Source organism: Dermacentor silvarum, chromosome 4, assembly GCF_013339745.2.
Source record: "Dermacentor silvarum isolate Dsil-2018 chromosome 4, BIME_Dsil_1.4, whole genome shotgun sequence".
NCBI classification, from domain to species: domain Eukaryota; kingdom Metazoa; phylum Arthropoda; class Arachnida; order Ixodida; family Ixodidae; genus Dermacentor; species Dermacentor silvarum.
The window spans coordinates 114,870,153-114,884,414 of record NC_051157.2 but is presented as its reverse complement, the minus strand read 5'-3'; the positions used below and the strand labels follow the sequence as shown (position 1 = coordinate 114,884,414).

General features: G+C 43.4%; 1 protein-coding gene across 1 annotated transcript in view; it reads right to left on the bottom strand.

The window, feature by feature from the left end:
- Positions 1 to 12,321, bottom strand: part of LOC119450542 (apoptosis inhibitor 5) — a 34,832-nt gene extending 22,511 nt beyond the window's left edge. The window contains exons 1-6 of the mRNA XM_037714038.2: positions 11,977 to 12,321; positions 11,493 to 11,654; positions 7,989 to 8,306; positions 7,280 to 7,510; positions 3,261 to 3,443; positions 1,481 to 1,665 (exon numbers count right to left, since the gene is read on the bottom strand). Coding sequence (XP_037569966.1) covers positions 1,481 to 1,665; positions 3,261 to 3,443; positions 7,280 to 7,510; positions 7,989 to 8,306; positions 11,493 to 11,654; positions 11,977 to 12,045 — 1,148 coding nt within the window. The 5' untranslated portion in view covers positions 12,046 to 12,321. The remainder of the gene's footprint in view (positions 1 to 1,480; positions 1,666 to 3,260; positions 3,444 to 7,279; positions 7,511 to 7,988; positions 8,307 to 11,492; positions 11,655 to 11,976) is intronic.
- Positions 12,322 to 14,262: the final 1,941 nt, after the last annotated feature.

Sequence of the window (14,262 nt, the reverse complement as noted above, 5' to 3'; positions counted from 1 at the left end):
CAAGATAGGGCCAAGCCTGATCGTATCGCCAGAGTGGATCGTCGCAGATTACGTCCTGCTTCGGTCCACTGAAACCGTTCCGCATTGCTTTGCTGGCGAAAATCCTCTCCTGTTTGCGCCAGTCCCGCTCGCAAGTTTGGGATTCTCCGAACGCCCGTGATGCGGCCCGATTTCCGTCCGTCTTCGCACAGATGATCACTTTCCTTTTAAATGCAGCATCATGATGAACTCAGTACTTCATGCTGATAGATAAAGCAGACGCTGAGAACGTGAAGACAGACGGTAGACTATTGCCTAAGCACGTGTACGGCAGCACACGGAGGAAGCTTCCGCATGCTACGGTAGCTAGGCATGACGCGCGTGCGAGGCGGCCATTTTGAAATGCCGACGCAGAATTAGGGTCATGTTGAAAGTGCGCGTTAGATTCGAGTAAATACAGTATTCGTTTAGAAAGCGGTACTATAGTGGCATCGCCCATTTGGTGCCATTACGATAACGCCACACCGCGCGCCGATGCTGCACCATACCGATACTACCGATACGACGCAGGTCAAAATGGCGACGTCTATCGTGTACTTCAGCTGGCTACTGGCGCGGCTAGTAGCGGTTGCGATACTGACTTTTCTAGATGGCGCTAACTATGCACCATATATCAGTTTCAGTTAAAAACTGGCGCGTTTTTTAAAATCCTCGAATCTAAGCCGACCCTAGAGTTTCGTATGTGATTATTTGAAAAAAACTATCGGCCTAGATTCGAATAAATACGGTATCCGTATTTTTTTAGACTTCTGTTTTTACTTTGTGGACACTAGCGTGGTCAGCCATGGCGTCCAATATTTATTTACAGCGCTGCGTGACAACGCACGCAAATCTCGGAATGCATTGCTCTCTCGATGCAATCTGTACCGCACACGCTGGTGTCATAACCATATTATGGCCCTGATCCAAACACGCTTCTTGATTGATGTCAGCTATCGGTCAATAGCAGCCGTCTATGGGAATCTTGCATATGACGACATTGCTTCAAAACGGGTGAGGAGAAGGCCTCTGTTGAAAAGAGTGCTTGAGAAAAAGGCGACTGTGCACTCCGCTTACGAGTTCCACGCACCGTGCACGAGTGCAAAATTTGAATGAGATGCTCACAGTAGCGAATGCTATGCGGAGAATATTCTTTTTCATCATGCCCAAAAAGAGGTTCAGGCTATAATGGCTTCAACAAACTATCGAGTACAGCGGGCAAATTTTTGGGCAAAGTATGTCTAGATGGTGTAAATACAACGTACCTTGCTGTGGCGATGCGTGGCAATGCATTGCACATAACTACTTCTGGCGACTCCCAAATTGTGCGCAAATGCGCAAATTAACGTAACAAAATTATGCACAGAAGCTGCTCCACAGGAATGCTATCTGAAACTAGGGTTTTCATGAGGTCCTAAATTCCACTGCAGTTGGCCTTTAAGGCAAAGTCTGCGTGACCTACCTGAGTTTGAAGTCTCGGAGCCGTTCAGTAGATTCGTCGGCGGTGAGGAACTGGGGGTTGCGCTTTGCCAGCTGGTGGAAGCCGTACATGAGGCACTCCACGTGGCTCAGCTGCAGCTCGGGCTCAGCCTGCTGCTCTGATGAGTTCTCAGTCTCTTCCCCGGCCGGAGGCAGCGGCATGAGCTCCTGCACAGGGTTAACACAAAGGCAGGATATGGTACATACAGTGTCGGCCACTCATAGGTTGTCAGAGTCACGGATATTGGCACTGTAAGCAGTACTGCGCTACAGTTATACCTTGACATAACTAAGTCGGTAAAATCGGTACTTTACTTCGTTATACAGAAACTCAACCTTTTGTGTAAAGTGCAGTCGGTGCCCGATTTTTAAAAACAATTTGTACACGGAAGGGGCCGTAAAAAATGTCTGAGTAATCAGGCAGCCCAACGAACTTCAATAAGAAACTAAAGAAAGTCAGCTTATAATGAATGATTACAGTTTTTTTAGCTGGTTCTGGCACGCATCTTCCCTGAGAATATTAACCTAAAAATTGCCCGCGCCTTATAATCGGATATGAAACCAAAACCGTGTTTATGGTGTTGGCAACAGTTTACTATGAGAGCCAGCATCATTGCCAACGTCATAAAAAAATGGCGGCAGAACATCTTTATGTGTAGGATAGTGGCAAAGAGTCATTTTCAGGCATAAATTACAAAGGCTCATTCAAAAGAGAAGTTGATGATGTGTGGTGTTTTATGGCGCAAGGGCCAGGTATGGCCAAAGAGCGCCATGACAAATGGTAATGTTATCGATGAATTGTGGATGGTGTGGACAATAAATTCCTCAATGTAGATTTGAAATGGCTGTAGAAGGGCCTAAAAAACTGTCACTGTAAATGGCGTAAAACATGTAAGTGGTAAAATAATGACACTACCTAGTTAGTGATGTGGGCTATGGCAAATGGGTTTCGTTAAAAACGTATGATGTAAGACATATAACAGTGATACTAGGGCTTGAAGAGAGCCCTTGAATACAAGGGCCGTTAATCACTTGCTAAAATTACCTGGCCAAATGATTTTCAGGGTGTTTACTTCATTTAAAAAGTCTAAAACTGTTTTCAGGTTAAAAAGCGGTTCATGGCTAAGAAAGTATGATGGGTGAAAAGGTATGTTTTCACGATATGCAGAAGGGAAATACCTTTTCCTCTCTGCTTCTATAGCAGGGCACTGAATAAGAACATGGACAACTGTCAGAATATTGCCGCACTTACTACAAATCGGAGGATCATTCCCAGTTAAGAGGTAAGAGTGAGTACTATAAGTGTGTCCTATTCTTAATCGACAAACAAGGACTTCTTTATATCGTGCCGTTTTCCCAGTTATCCAATTCCCTAGTTTTGGTTTTATCATGTGTAACTTATTTAGTACCTGGGTATCCCACTCTCCTTGCCAATGCTTCCTCAGCTTACAGCGTAGAAAATACTTTAGGTCTGTGACAGGGATGGGGATATTTGGGTCTGTATCGCTAAAGGTTACTGACGTAGCATTTTTGTCAGCAGCTTCATTGCCTTTTATTCAAAAGAGAAGTTACCTTACATGCTAGGCTAGCAGTAACTATCACATCAAATACTTTTAGTGCTCCAGAAAATTTTAGTACACCTGTTCGAAGCATGTTTGTAGGATAGAAGGTACGCCGAGGGCACCAGGCTCACGCTGCCTACAAGTGCCAGTCTTGGGAAAGTTGGAGTTCAGTGGGGAGCTTACTGTTCTGGTTGTACTCACCAGAAGCTTCTCAAAGACCAGCTTGAGACATGCCTGCAGATCCTCAGCTGAGAGGTTTGTGGCAAAGGGCACCATTTCAGCCAACAGTTTGAGGATTTCCAAGGTCTCAGCATCCAACAAAGGCTGACCAGGAAGTACTTGTTGACACAGGTGGGTGACAAACTTCGATGATGATACGTATGGCTGTACAGAGCAGACGGTTGAAAGTCAGTGTACTTTGACATTCCTTATTAGAATAAGGCAGTGCAGTTGTGTTTCAACATAGCATCAATTGCCTAATTGCCCAAAAATGAGAATGGAATTGCCATGGTTGCAAAGTTTAAAAGCCTTTATCCAAAGGAATCTTTGACAGAATCCTCCCAGTTTTCACTGTAACTAATGCTGATTACATGTGCTGCTGTGAAGGTGTGCACAACATTATTGCTTATGAGGCACTGTAGACTTCCACAACATTGATTTTACTAACAATGTTTTCTAGGTGAGGCGCTGCCAACAGCATACTCAAAATCACCTTTTTGTTGACAACAGGCACCCCTGCCCAGAATTCGCTGTTAATTTTTTTGTTTCTTTAGAATGCAATGTGGTGCTTCTTTACTCATAAACAATAAACTAGACCTGAGTGCATTCTGCGAAAATTGATCATGTCAAAGCATGCTTGAGAGGAAATTTCAGCGCCATCGTCCCCCGCATTTCATCTGCATCTTGTCAGGCTTTCCAAAACTGGTGCTATCGTAAGAGTGCCTGCATTACTCTTGTTCAAACATGTTTACCAATAGAGCTGAACTTAATACAGCTCAACAAGACTATACTGAACCCATTTACATCAGATTATTCCATATGTTGAACAATTTCTATACACCATAATGTTCCGATGAGAATATAAGCATAAAATAAAGTACGGTTATATCAAACGAAAATAGCAGCCACTTCCAATATACAAAGATGCTCTCTCTGCTACCTGGTAGAGAGAGCTACCGGGAGCCCTGGAGGAAACCTCGGAAATCCATCAGCAGCTAATCAGATAGCCTGACTGAATGATGCCACACGCCCCCACTACATAGATGGTGACGGGGCGGCTAAAACTCAAGGGAGCGGCACCACTGAGATCCGTAGCGATGCACATTTTTTAAAGCCTTATAATAAATTACATGTTTTATGCGGAGCACTAACTCCTTCCGTGCTGCGCCCATTGGGCATTGTTAGCCCACTATCGATGGTTTGAAATGCCGCTCGCGGACATGAAGGAGCTGAACTATATTTTAGTTTTGTAAACTATGCTTTTTTTCTCTTCTTTTTTTTCTCGCTTTTTTCCCGCGAGACAGTGATTTTTGAATGTGCTCCGAAGTTTCGCGATTGTCAAGTAGAAAGGAAAAATGGCCATCCGCTAACAATGGTTTGAAATGCCGCTTGAGACCTTCGGCGCCGGTCACGGACAGACTGCGCCATCGAACGTGAAGGAGGAGAAACTATATTTTAATTAAGCAGTTCACTTTTTTCCCGCCGGGCGGTGATTTTTAAACACGCTCTAAAGTTTCGCAATCGTCAAAGCAGAACGCAGCGACGATGACGCAAACCAGCCCGAAACATCGGCGGTCGCAGCCCGGCACGCCCGACTGTAGTGCTTGCAGTTAAATTTTTGTAGCGGAATACCTGTTCAATGAAAGATTTTCATTTTTTCGGATAGTGCCTATTAGACAGCAATACATTTTGCACATCTCATAATTTTCGTAACACTTTTTTCTTAGTAGATACAAGAGTGTCTTTACAAACTTCAATTTTATCACACAATCTTGATTTTGGCAATTTATATCTTTTTATGACATACAGCTCGTTAATAAAACTTTTATGTGTGAAAAGTGCATTCATTCTGCCTTTTGTTTATGTATTACATAAAATACGGCCGCCGGGGCCGGGATTCGATGGGGACGACATGCGAAAACACCCGTATACTTAGATTTAGGTGCACGTTAAAGAACCCCAGGTGGTCCAAATTTCGGAGTCCCCCACTACGGCGTGCCTCGTAATCAGATCGTGGTTTTGGCGGGATTCGATCCCGCGACCTCGTGCTCAGCAGCCCAACACCATAGCCACTGAGCAACCACGGCGGGTTTTAAAAGGAAAGTGATCGTGTGTGCCGAGACGGACGGAAATGGGCACACATGTGTTCGGGGAATCCGAAACTTGCGTGCAGGACTGGCGCAAGCAGAAGGAGCGGATTTTCGCCAGCAAAGCAACGCGGAAGGGTTTCAGTGGACCGAAGCAGGATGTATTCTGCGACGATCCACTTTGGGGATATGATCGCCTTGGCCCCATCTTGAAAGCAATCTGCGACGGGGAAAGTCCACCGCACGCTTTTTTTTCGTTGCTTATAGGTTGCGTTGAAGCGAGGCATGCTAGCACAAAGGTCAATTTGCTCGCCTTGCTTCGTCACTCCAGTGTTTTGAGAGCGAGTTTCCGCGGTCAACAAGCGAGATGTGTTCATGTTTGCTTGTGTGCGCGTGACACTGTGCAAGACGGTGAGGGTCATCAATGGAGTTAATAGATTCGTATAATACACAGTCATCTGCATAAAGTTTGATTTTAGTTTAGGTGCTACAAGGCAAATCATTAATATATATGAGAAATAATTGAGGGCCTAATACGGATCCCTGAGGAATGCCTGATGTGACGTCAACAAGAGTTGATTCCACTGAATTAAGAGAAACAAATTGAGAGCGACAATAAAGAAAACTGGCTATCCAATAAACAAGACGGGGATTGTTGAATATGGCGTTTAGTTTTACCAGTAGTTTAGAATGAATCAGAGAGTCAAAAGCTTTAGAAAAGAATTTATTTAGTAAGCGAATGTTTGCAGGGTTATACGGCTGATAAAACTGCTATCATTACTTCGTATAGCGGTCTACTAATTTGCTATCGCATTTGATGCTTCGCCTTTCGGGCGAAACTGTGACTTTTATTATTTATCGCAACTTTAGTGTATCGGGAGTAAACCTTTGTTTTTCCATTTGAGAGAAAGTTGTATTTTTGTAGGAAAGCATGAGGAGCGTGGTACGGTAAATGTTTTTTTTTTTATCACGGAAAATGGATATGCGTTACAATCGAGGGCGCGTTAGAATCGAGTAAATACGGTATGTGTCAATGATCAGAAGGAAATACCATAACTCAGTACGTTTGTATGAAATTGTCAAAATCATTTCACAGTACTTTCAACCATAATGTCCCTTCAAACTTTCATAAAATGCAAAGCTCTACAGCAACCACAGTCAGTTTCGGCAATGTGCATTTCAGTGTCTCGGATGACCGGCTGCGCTTGTTCCTTTTATTGCACATCTCACACTAAAATGCCAGTGCCTTGTGATATAACACTTGCATTGTCCCGCTTGAAGAGTCGCAGTAAAGGCATACTTAACTTTGTTGCCAATCTTTTGATAGAACCAACGAGGTTCTGGCCAAAGCTTGAAAAGCAACGGGTCAAAATATGTGCCAAAAACAGGCACAGGGTAAGCGATGCATGTACTCTGCTGCGTGGAAGCCCCACGTGCATGAGCAATATCTAGAAGGATGTTGTTTGACACATTATACACAGGGCCTTTAAAATGCTATGCAAGGCGGCATCTAACATTGTTTTGAAATGAATACATGGTTCAAAATGAACAGTAACTTATTGATTCAAGGACAAATGATTTATGTGCGTCAGTTGGGAAGTATTACTAGTCATTATATTGTTACAGCAAGGTTTAAATGCAATAACTTTTATGGCTTATGTTGCAACACAACCACAGTGCATTTTTACCACTGGGATGGCATTCAGGAGCAGAAGCATGGTGCCTAAAACCACCACCCATTTCTATATCTTGGATGCCTTGGAGCACATAAATACTTTGTGTACGTAACTGGCTTTTCTACTTCTGCTGCTTTGCCGCATAATAGCACAATGTCGTGAGGGTGTGCCCTCGCAGGGATCAAAACCACTACAGTGCCCCGGACATTAATTGTGACAGCAAAGAAACCCTGCTCACCGAGAAGTAAGGCAAAGCCTGCCGTATGCACTGGACGAGCTTTGCAAGGGCCTCAGCCCGCGTGGCTGTATCGCCTGCCCCCGCAGTCTCCCCAAGTGGCTTGCCCAGGTCGGCCTGATCTGCGGCCAAGTCCACTAGTGCCTGTTGACCCGGGATGGTTTTGGCCAGCTTCAGCCCCGACAGCAGCTGCATCAGGCTTGTGAACTCCTGACCCGTCACATCCTGCATCACCTGAGCATGCGACAAAGACATTCACTCTTTTTGAGAGGGCAGGCTGAAACAAACAGCCCCGCTATGCACTCTTTTCACATTCAATATTAAACAGATACTAAGTTCAGTTAGACTCGCAAGCAAAACCTGTAGAGCAGCAAATATGTGGTCACCCAGGCAGTCACCCAGACACCCAGGCAGTGTCTGGGTCTATTTAATAACACCTACAGATGCCAATCATCCGCAGCTATTCTGTAGAGCCAGGGTGAGTGCAGAGGTTGAAGGATCACATGAGCCAAACTACATTTTTACGGTCTAATATTTCGTCCAGGAATGTGGCTAATGAAGAACTTTACATCAAGACATATAATTTCCAGTGAGAACTAAAACACAAGACTGCTTAAAATTTGACAGGAAGAAAACCAGCAAGGGATGAGTGTAACACGCAACAAAGAGCATGGGAGAGCAGAGGGTAATGCAAGGGGATGTCTCAGCGTACCTTGCAGCATTCCTGAAAGAGGAACTCCTCAACCTCCTTGGTGAGCACATCGACACCCATGGAAGGCAGCTTGGTGCAGAGGAACTTGATTGCCCGCTCCCGTACCAAGTCCTCCCCAGCCACCACCTGGGAGAACACCCCACCGAGGGTGCCCCGAGCATCCAGCTTGACGAGGGTCACCAGCGAGTGCTGAATCACCACCAACTCCGTGTGGTCTTCTGTCAGCAACAGCTGGGCCAGGACGTCGGCTATCTTTGGCACGTACTCCTTGCTGTCCTTGCAAAAACTCGGCAAGTCCTTGATGGCCTGCTTCCGAATCTGCACATTCGCAAGTTCTCTATGGAATCACTAAGGAAAAGTGGCCAAACAGGACTTGATAAACTTTCTCAAAGCAAGCACAAGTAAGCCCTGTAGTTATCTGAAACGGGGGCAGAACAAAAACACTATCAATTATGCGCTAGTTTCACAAGTATCAACTGATTCTTGACAACTGCTTGAGAACTGCTGCTAAGCATGAGGGTAGCAGTTTCGATTCCAAACGTCATTAGCTTCACATTAAAACGGAAGCAAAATGCAAAAGCACTTGTGCACTGAGACTTCAAATACCTTCCCAGAAAACTTGCAATGTTTGTTTAGTGACAAGAAACAACTTAGACTAAATGTGTAGCACTCCACTACCGGAATTCAAATTGCCAGCAATGAGAAAGGCAGTGTGCTGCAGCATATGTCATCACCACTTGCCGCCTGTAAGTTAAACAGCGCTCGAGAGACAGTACCATAATTTTTTTGAGTCAAACATGAAAGGGCGGCCAGAAACTGAGTTAATACAGTGCAGTTAGCTGCATTAACAAGACCAAAGCAAAGCGTGTGCCTATTAGGAACCAGGACCCGCTGATAATTTTCAAAGGCTCGTTGCCATGGACTTTATTTGTTGACATCACCGATAATGATACTTTCGCTTGTGATGCCTGCCTCCAATCTAGTGATGCAAGGTTAAGACATAACGTGGCCGTTGTGTTTTCCTGCTGGTTGCAGTCAGCACGAGCTTCACAAGCAAAATCAGCACAGAACTACTAGATATCGAAACTAGAATAAAACGTGAGAGCCATAGCATGGGTCATATGGGGCCTGAGAGAAAACAAAATTTTCGGCTACCCACAGCATCGCCAACAGCAATGTCAATGAGTTCTTTCTGAGAATCAAATAGAAGTGGACAAGCAGCATTTCCTACCATGATAAAATGGGATGTAATCATCTTTTTCTTATCAGTGGTTGACTACTACTGACAATTAGAATGAGACAGTGCGACGTCATCGGGCTAGTACTTGAATGTCCTTGAGTAGCAAATTGTGTCCCACACTTACCCAATTTTCTCGCTTACTGAATTCTCTGCACTCTGTCCTCAGTAATAGTGACCCCTTAAACATTTTCAAGCATTAATCTATTATCTCAGCTTGACTCTAATTGCCTTTCCAGAACATGTCCTTCAAAAGTTTCAATGCCGTAGGGCTTCTGAACATTGCGTGTTATGTTGTCATTTCCGATGTGCAGTAATAGTTTCGGTATAAAATGTTTTTTTTTTTTTGACAACCCTTTCGTGGCACATCCACTTGGACATTAAAGCACAAAATTTTGCACAGAGACAGTCGAAAATTTTGTAGCAGTCGCCCTTTAAAGGCTCAATGCGGAAACTTAAAGCTGATACAGCACAGAGTCTCATGACACTAGACGAAGCAGCATGGTGCAGTGAAACTTTGGTGCATACTAACACTGCTGCCTGCCATGTAGTTATAGACTAGCTGTGCAGAAGACCAAATCAGTTGGTAATATTTATGGCAGATAGCAGATGCTAGTTAAGCTGTTTCTTTATTGTCTGTTCTGTTTACGCTGTCCTTCATAAAGGCTACAAATAAAAATTAAGCCCACCTCTTGTTCAAAAAGGTGTCTGTTATACATTATTAACTTTTCAAAGAATGTTCATGGTGAAAAGCAACACTCCCTCTGTACAAATGAGTGGAATGACAAAACAGCACTGCTTCTCTGGCGGCATGTGTGACACCAAGATTTTTTTTGTCAGTTACAAATTGCCGTTAATATGTGCGACAAAGGGGCATGTTTCGAAGATTGCAAGTCTGAAAGTCTTAAGTGCATTTACAGCTATAACAACACGTGGAACAAGTGCAAAGAACGATGTAAGAATGTGACACCTTTGAAGACCTAGCAAGACAGCCAGCGTGTAAACCATTTGCTCCTGATAAGCACCAGTTTGAGTTTGATAAATTCTATCTACTACAGCATAGTGAGCTCTCGCAAACATGACCATTCCTGCTTGGATGAATTAACATACTGCCGAGCTATGCTTTTCAAATCTTTTAACTAACACTACTCCCGTTTGGATAGACAAATTTACTGCAGAGCTATGCCCCTCTGAACGGAGAGGGAGAGGCTAAATTTAACTCCTATTGCATCATGCACGGTGGCAACAACGGCGCCATTTGTGCATGCGACACATGTATAATCAAGTAATGGCTTCTTTCATCTACGCAACTATACCAAAGTAAGGCCTGTGGGTAGCATGGTGGCAAAGATGTAAGCGATAATAGTATAACAGGTTTTCGTTACATGCGGTTTTAGAAAGCTGACTGATTTTAATGAATTTTCACATAAAGAAAAGGTGACAGAGCATCATAATAATGAACTGTCGGTATCATCAGCTCATATTACATATTCTCCTATCTATACCTTTTCCCTTTTCTATACAGGATCACTTTTTCCAGCTAATCTCTGCCATTTACAGATTCCTGATAATGAGTAAAATAACAAAACCATTTCTTTTGTCTACACTTTCTTGTATCGTTGAAGGATGCTGCAGGTAAAGCTACACAGTTTGTCAAAGCCTAGAGACCTGGACAAGTACAGACTGTGATGAGTGTGCATTGCAGTGAGTGTCATTAGAAGTCTATCTCAGTCTGTGCAAATGGCAAAAACATCTAGGCATACTCGCTTGATCGACCCTGAACCCCTTTCCACATGGCGCACAGACAAGCTGTGCATCTGCTTTGAGTGTCCTATATCACAGTTGTAGAATGTCAAGAGGTTGACAACAAATTCACCTTGCACAAGAGCAATCATGTAATACTTGTACAAATTTTTCTGTTATATCTGTTTCTGCAGCACAACCAAAAGCGACAGTGCCGCATGTGGATATGACCGCCTTATTGTAAATTTTTCGTTTTATTTTTCTTTGCTCTAAATCTATTTCACAAATTCGTAATCAATATTACAGATGCACACGTCACACAATACTAAAGATGTCATTTTACGAGTCAGTAGTGACCACACTACATTACAGGTCACGTTCGGTCCACTGCCTTATATGCTGTTTAGCGAAATGATTATTAGAAATACAACAGATCGAGAAAGGTATGAAGATGACGTTTTCACGCATCGTTTCACGCAGATCACATGCAAGTCCGGCAAGCAACGAACGGAGAAATCACTTACAGCAACATCAGCATCTTCGCATAAATCCAACTGGGCGTCAATGGCCTTCTCAGACAAATGCGGGAAGCTTTTGAAGAAGCGGGCGATGAACTGCGATGCCAGGCGTTTTTCGCTCGGCGTACCTTTGACTGATTCCAAAATGTCTAAGTAGTCGCTCTCATGCTGCAAAAAACAAAAAAACAAACCCATAAACCAGCTGGGTAAGCAAATTGGAAAGTTAAGCTTGACAACTTCTCGATGGAAATGACGAGTAGAGACGGGTTAACGCACATCGGCGTACGTCACCTCACAATGCAAGTGAAAGAGACATGCGTACACCTAAAATTTAGTTCTAGAAATGTGCGCAACGCTGCTAATCGGTGTCACGCACACATTTTCTGCAAGAGTTGACAGCAGATGCTTGCAATGCCGGTGTTTTCGTTTGAGTAGGCCTAGGAGCTGCAGGCGAGCTTTGGATCTACCATTCATACCGCGACGGTCTCACCTCGGAAACTTTGTCTCCTGCTGATGCCAGGACGTCGTACTTTTTGTACAGAAGGTCCACTTTATCCATCTTAGTCGGCTGTAACGCAAAATGTCAGGAAAAGAGAGCAAGAAGTCACATTAAAATCTCAAAACGTGTTTAGCGCGATCAAGTGTAGACCGCTTCACTACACAACATGGCCGAATATTTCGAGCGATGAAATCGTTGATGGAAATCGCAGCTATCGTTCGTGGCAAGTCAGGTCTTTAGAAAAGCAGTTGCAAGTAAAATTTGTAGAAATAACTTTTCACTTTTTCAAAGCTACCAACGCTTCGAGGCTTTGCTCTTGAAACAATGTACCCCAGCTAATCTGCTTCGAAACTACGGCGCGTGCAAAGTGCCGGTGTCGGCCCCTGGTGGCGCAAATGCAATGCTCTTAAAATTTGGCGCGCGAGGCACTGGTCCTAAGTTGTTCAAACATGGTCATTTTTAATACACTTTGATTACACGTAAATTGGTCTTCAGTAGAGGATAGATGGGTCAACCAACACTGTTTAGATAGTAATGTCTTCTTCTTCCTTTAATGCTGGTTGGTGCAAGCCACTTTCGTTCGTTTTCTTTGAACGCGGCATCATGTGTATCGTGTATAATTCCCAGATGAAGATCGGCAAATTGCAGATTGAGGCTTGGTTGAGCGTCGTAGGTATTCACTATTGGTACCTTCGGCTGATGGCACTCGTGCCGTTTTCAGTGCACTCGCGCGGTGTCACACGTTCGTCTGGGCGCCAGCGCCAGTGTGGCTCAGCTGAACGTACCATGTGATGTGGACGTGTGCAGTTTCGGGTCGTCAAACCCCTCAATTCAATTTAAGAAGTCGCATTCTTTAATCCATGTAGTTTGCCCTTTCGTAAAGCATACTAATAAATGCAGGTGTTACAAAACTATTACACGCTGCTCACTTTTTGTGGGCAAGTGGTCAAATATATATCATATTATAAATATAGGTAACATATGAATATGGTTACGGTATATGCGTCATTCTAGCTTAATACTAAAGTAACCGAGCACAATCTTTATTTCAGTAAAGTTGTTTCTCTCTCTCTCAAGAGAAAACAAGCATTTACAAAGACCAAATTCAGTGCCTGCCAGCCTTGAATAAGCAAAAGCTTTCAAGGGTGGCTGAAATTGTCTAATTACTATTCCATTAATTTCGTTGCAAGGGTGTATACTGGGAACCAGTAAAACAGGATGATAGCAAACAAGGACTAAATTCCCGACAGGTCTAGGATGGACAGAATTCTTCCAGCGCATATGATAATGTACGTCAACAAGGCCTTGTAATATAAGGAAAAGCATCACCCCTCCTGCGAAGCATGCCCGTGTGCACTAATTAATATACTATTTGTACTTTCTTCAAGTGCAGCGAACTAAGTAAAGAAAATACCGTCAAACCCGTCAATATCTGTTGCTTGTGAGTATGGCTTCGTTTAAATGTATCAATAATTAGGGGTGTCCGCATATTCTAAACTTTCGAATAACGAACCGAATAGTTTTCTATTCGATTCGGTCTTCGAATCGAATAATAACTAATCATAAATGCGAATATTTTTCGAATGCTATTTGAGTATTTCAAAACGTCAACTGCACCCAATTAAACATAAAATTGGTGCAAAAGTACGGTAAGTTTTCCACCCCCGCAGGCATGGTATAGACATAAAACCTGAGAACTTACGTAGTGGAGCAGGCTACGTCGTTTTAGGTGGCCGTACTGTACAGGCTGTACAGCGATCATTTACACACTCTGAAGAGCCCTGTGTATGCGAAGAAACTATACTTGTTTGGTCCTAATGCTCTATTTCTGTTTTCAATAAACAACGCTTCATAACGTACTATGTTATGACAGAAACTTGGTAACCTTAAGAATACTAGGATGTTAACATCGTTTTATATTAATTGTGATGGACATTCATTATTCAAAAACTATTCAAAACTATTCGATTCGTTTCTGACACTATTCGATTCGTATTCGATTCGGTCTCAAAAATCGCTACTCGCTCACCCTTATAATAACAATAATAATACCTGACAACGAGGATTTGTAGAGATGAGTTTGTCAGTTAGTCACATGATTTGCGAGCAGTTCTCTTCGCCATTGCATCTTCCTGTGAGTGAATTCGCTTGTTCAAAGAGAGATTATTGCTTGTGTGAATACTTTGTAAAGGTTACCAGGAAATACCCTAACTTTAATTCTTGCTGCCTGACAACAAAACCCCCGATTTCTCCCCGGTTCTTTCCTTTAAAAATACC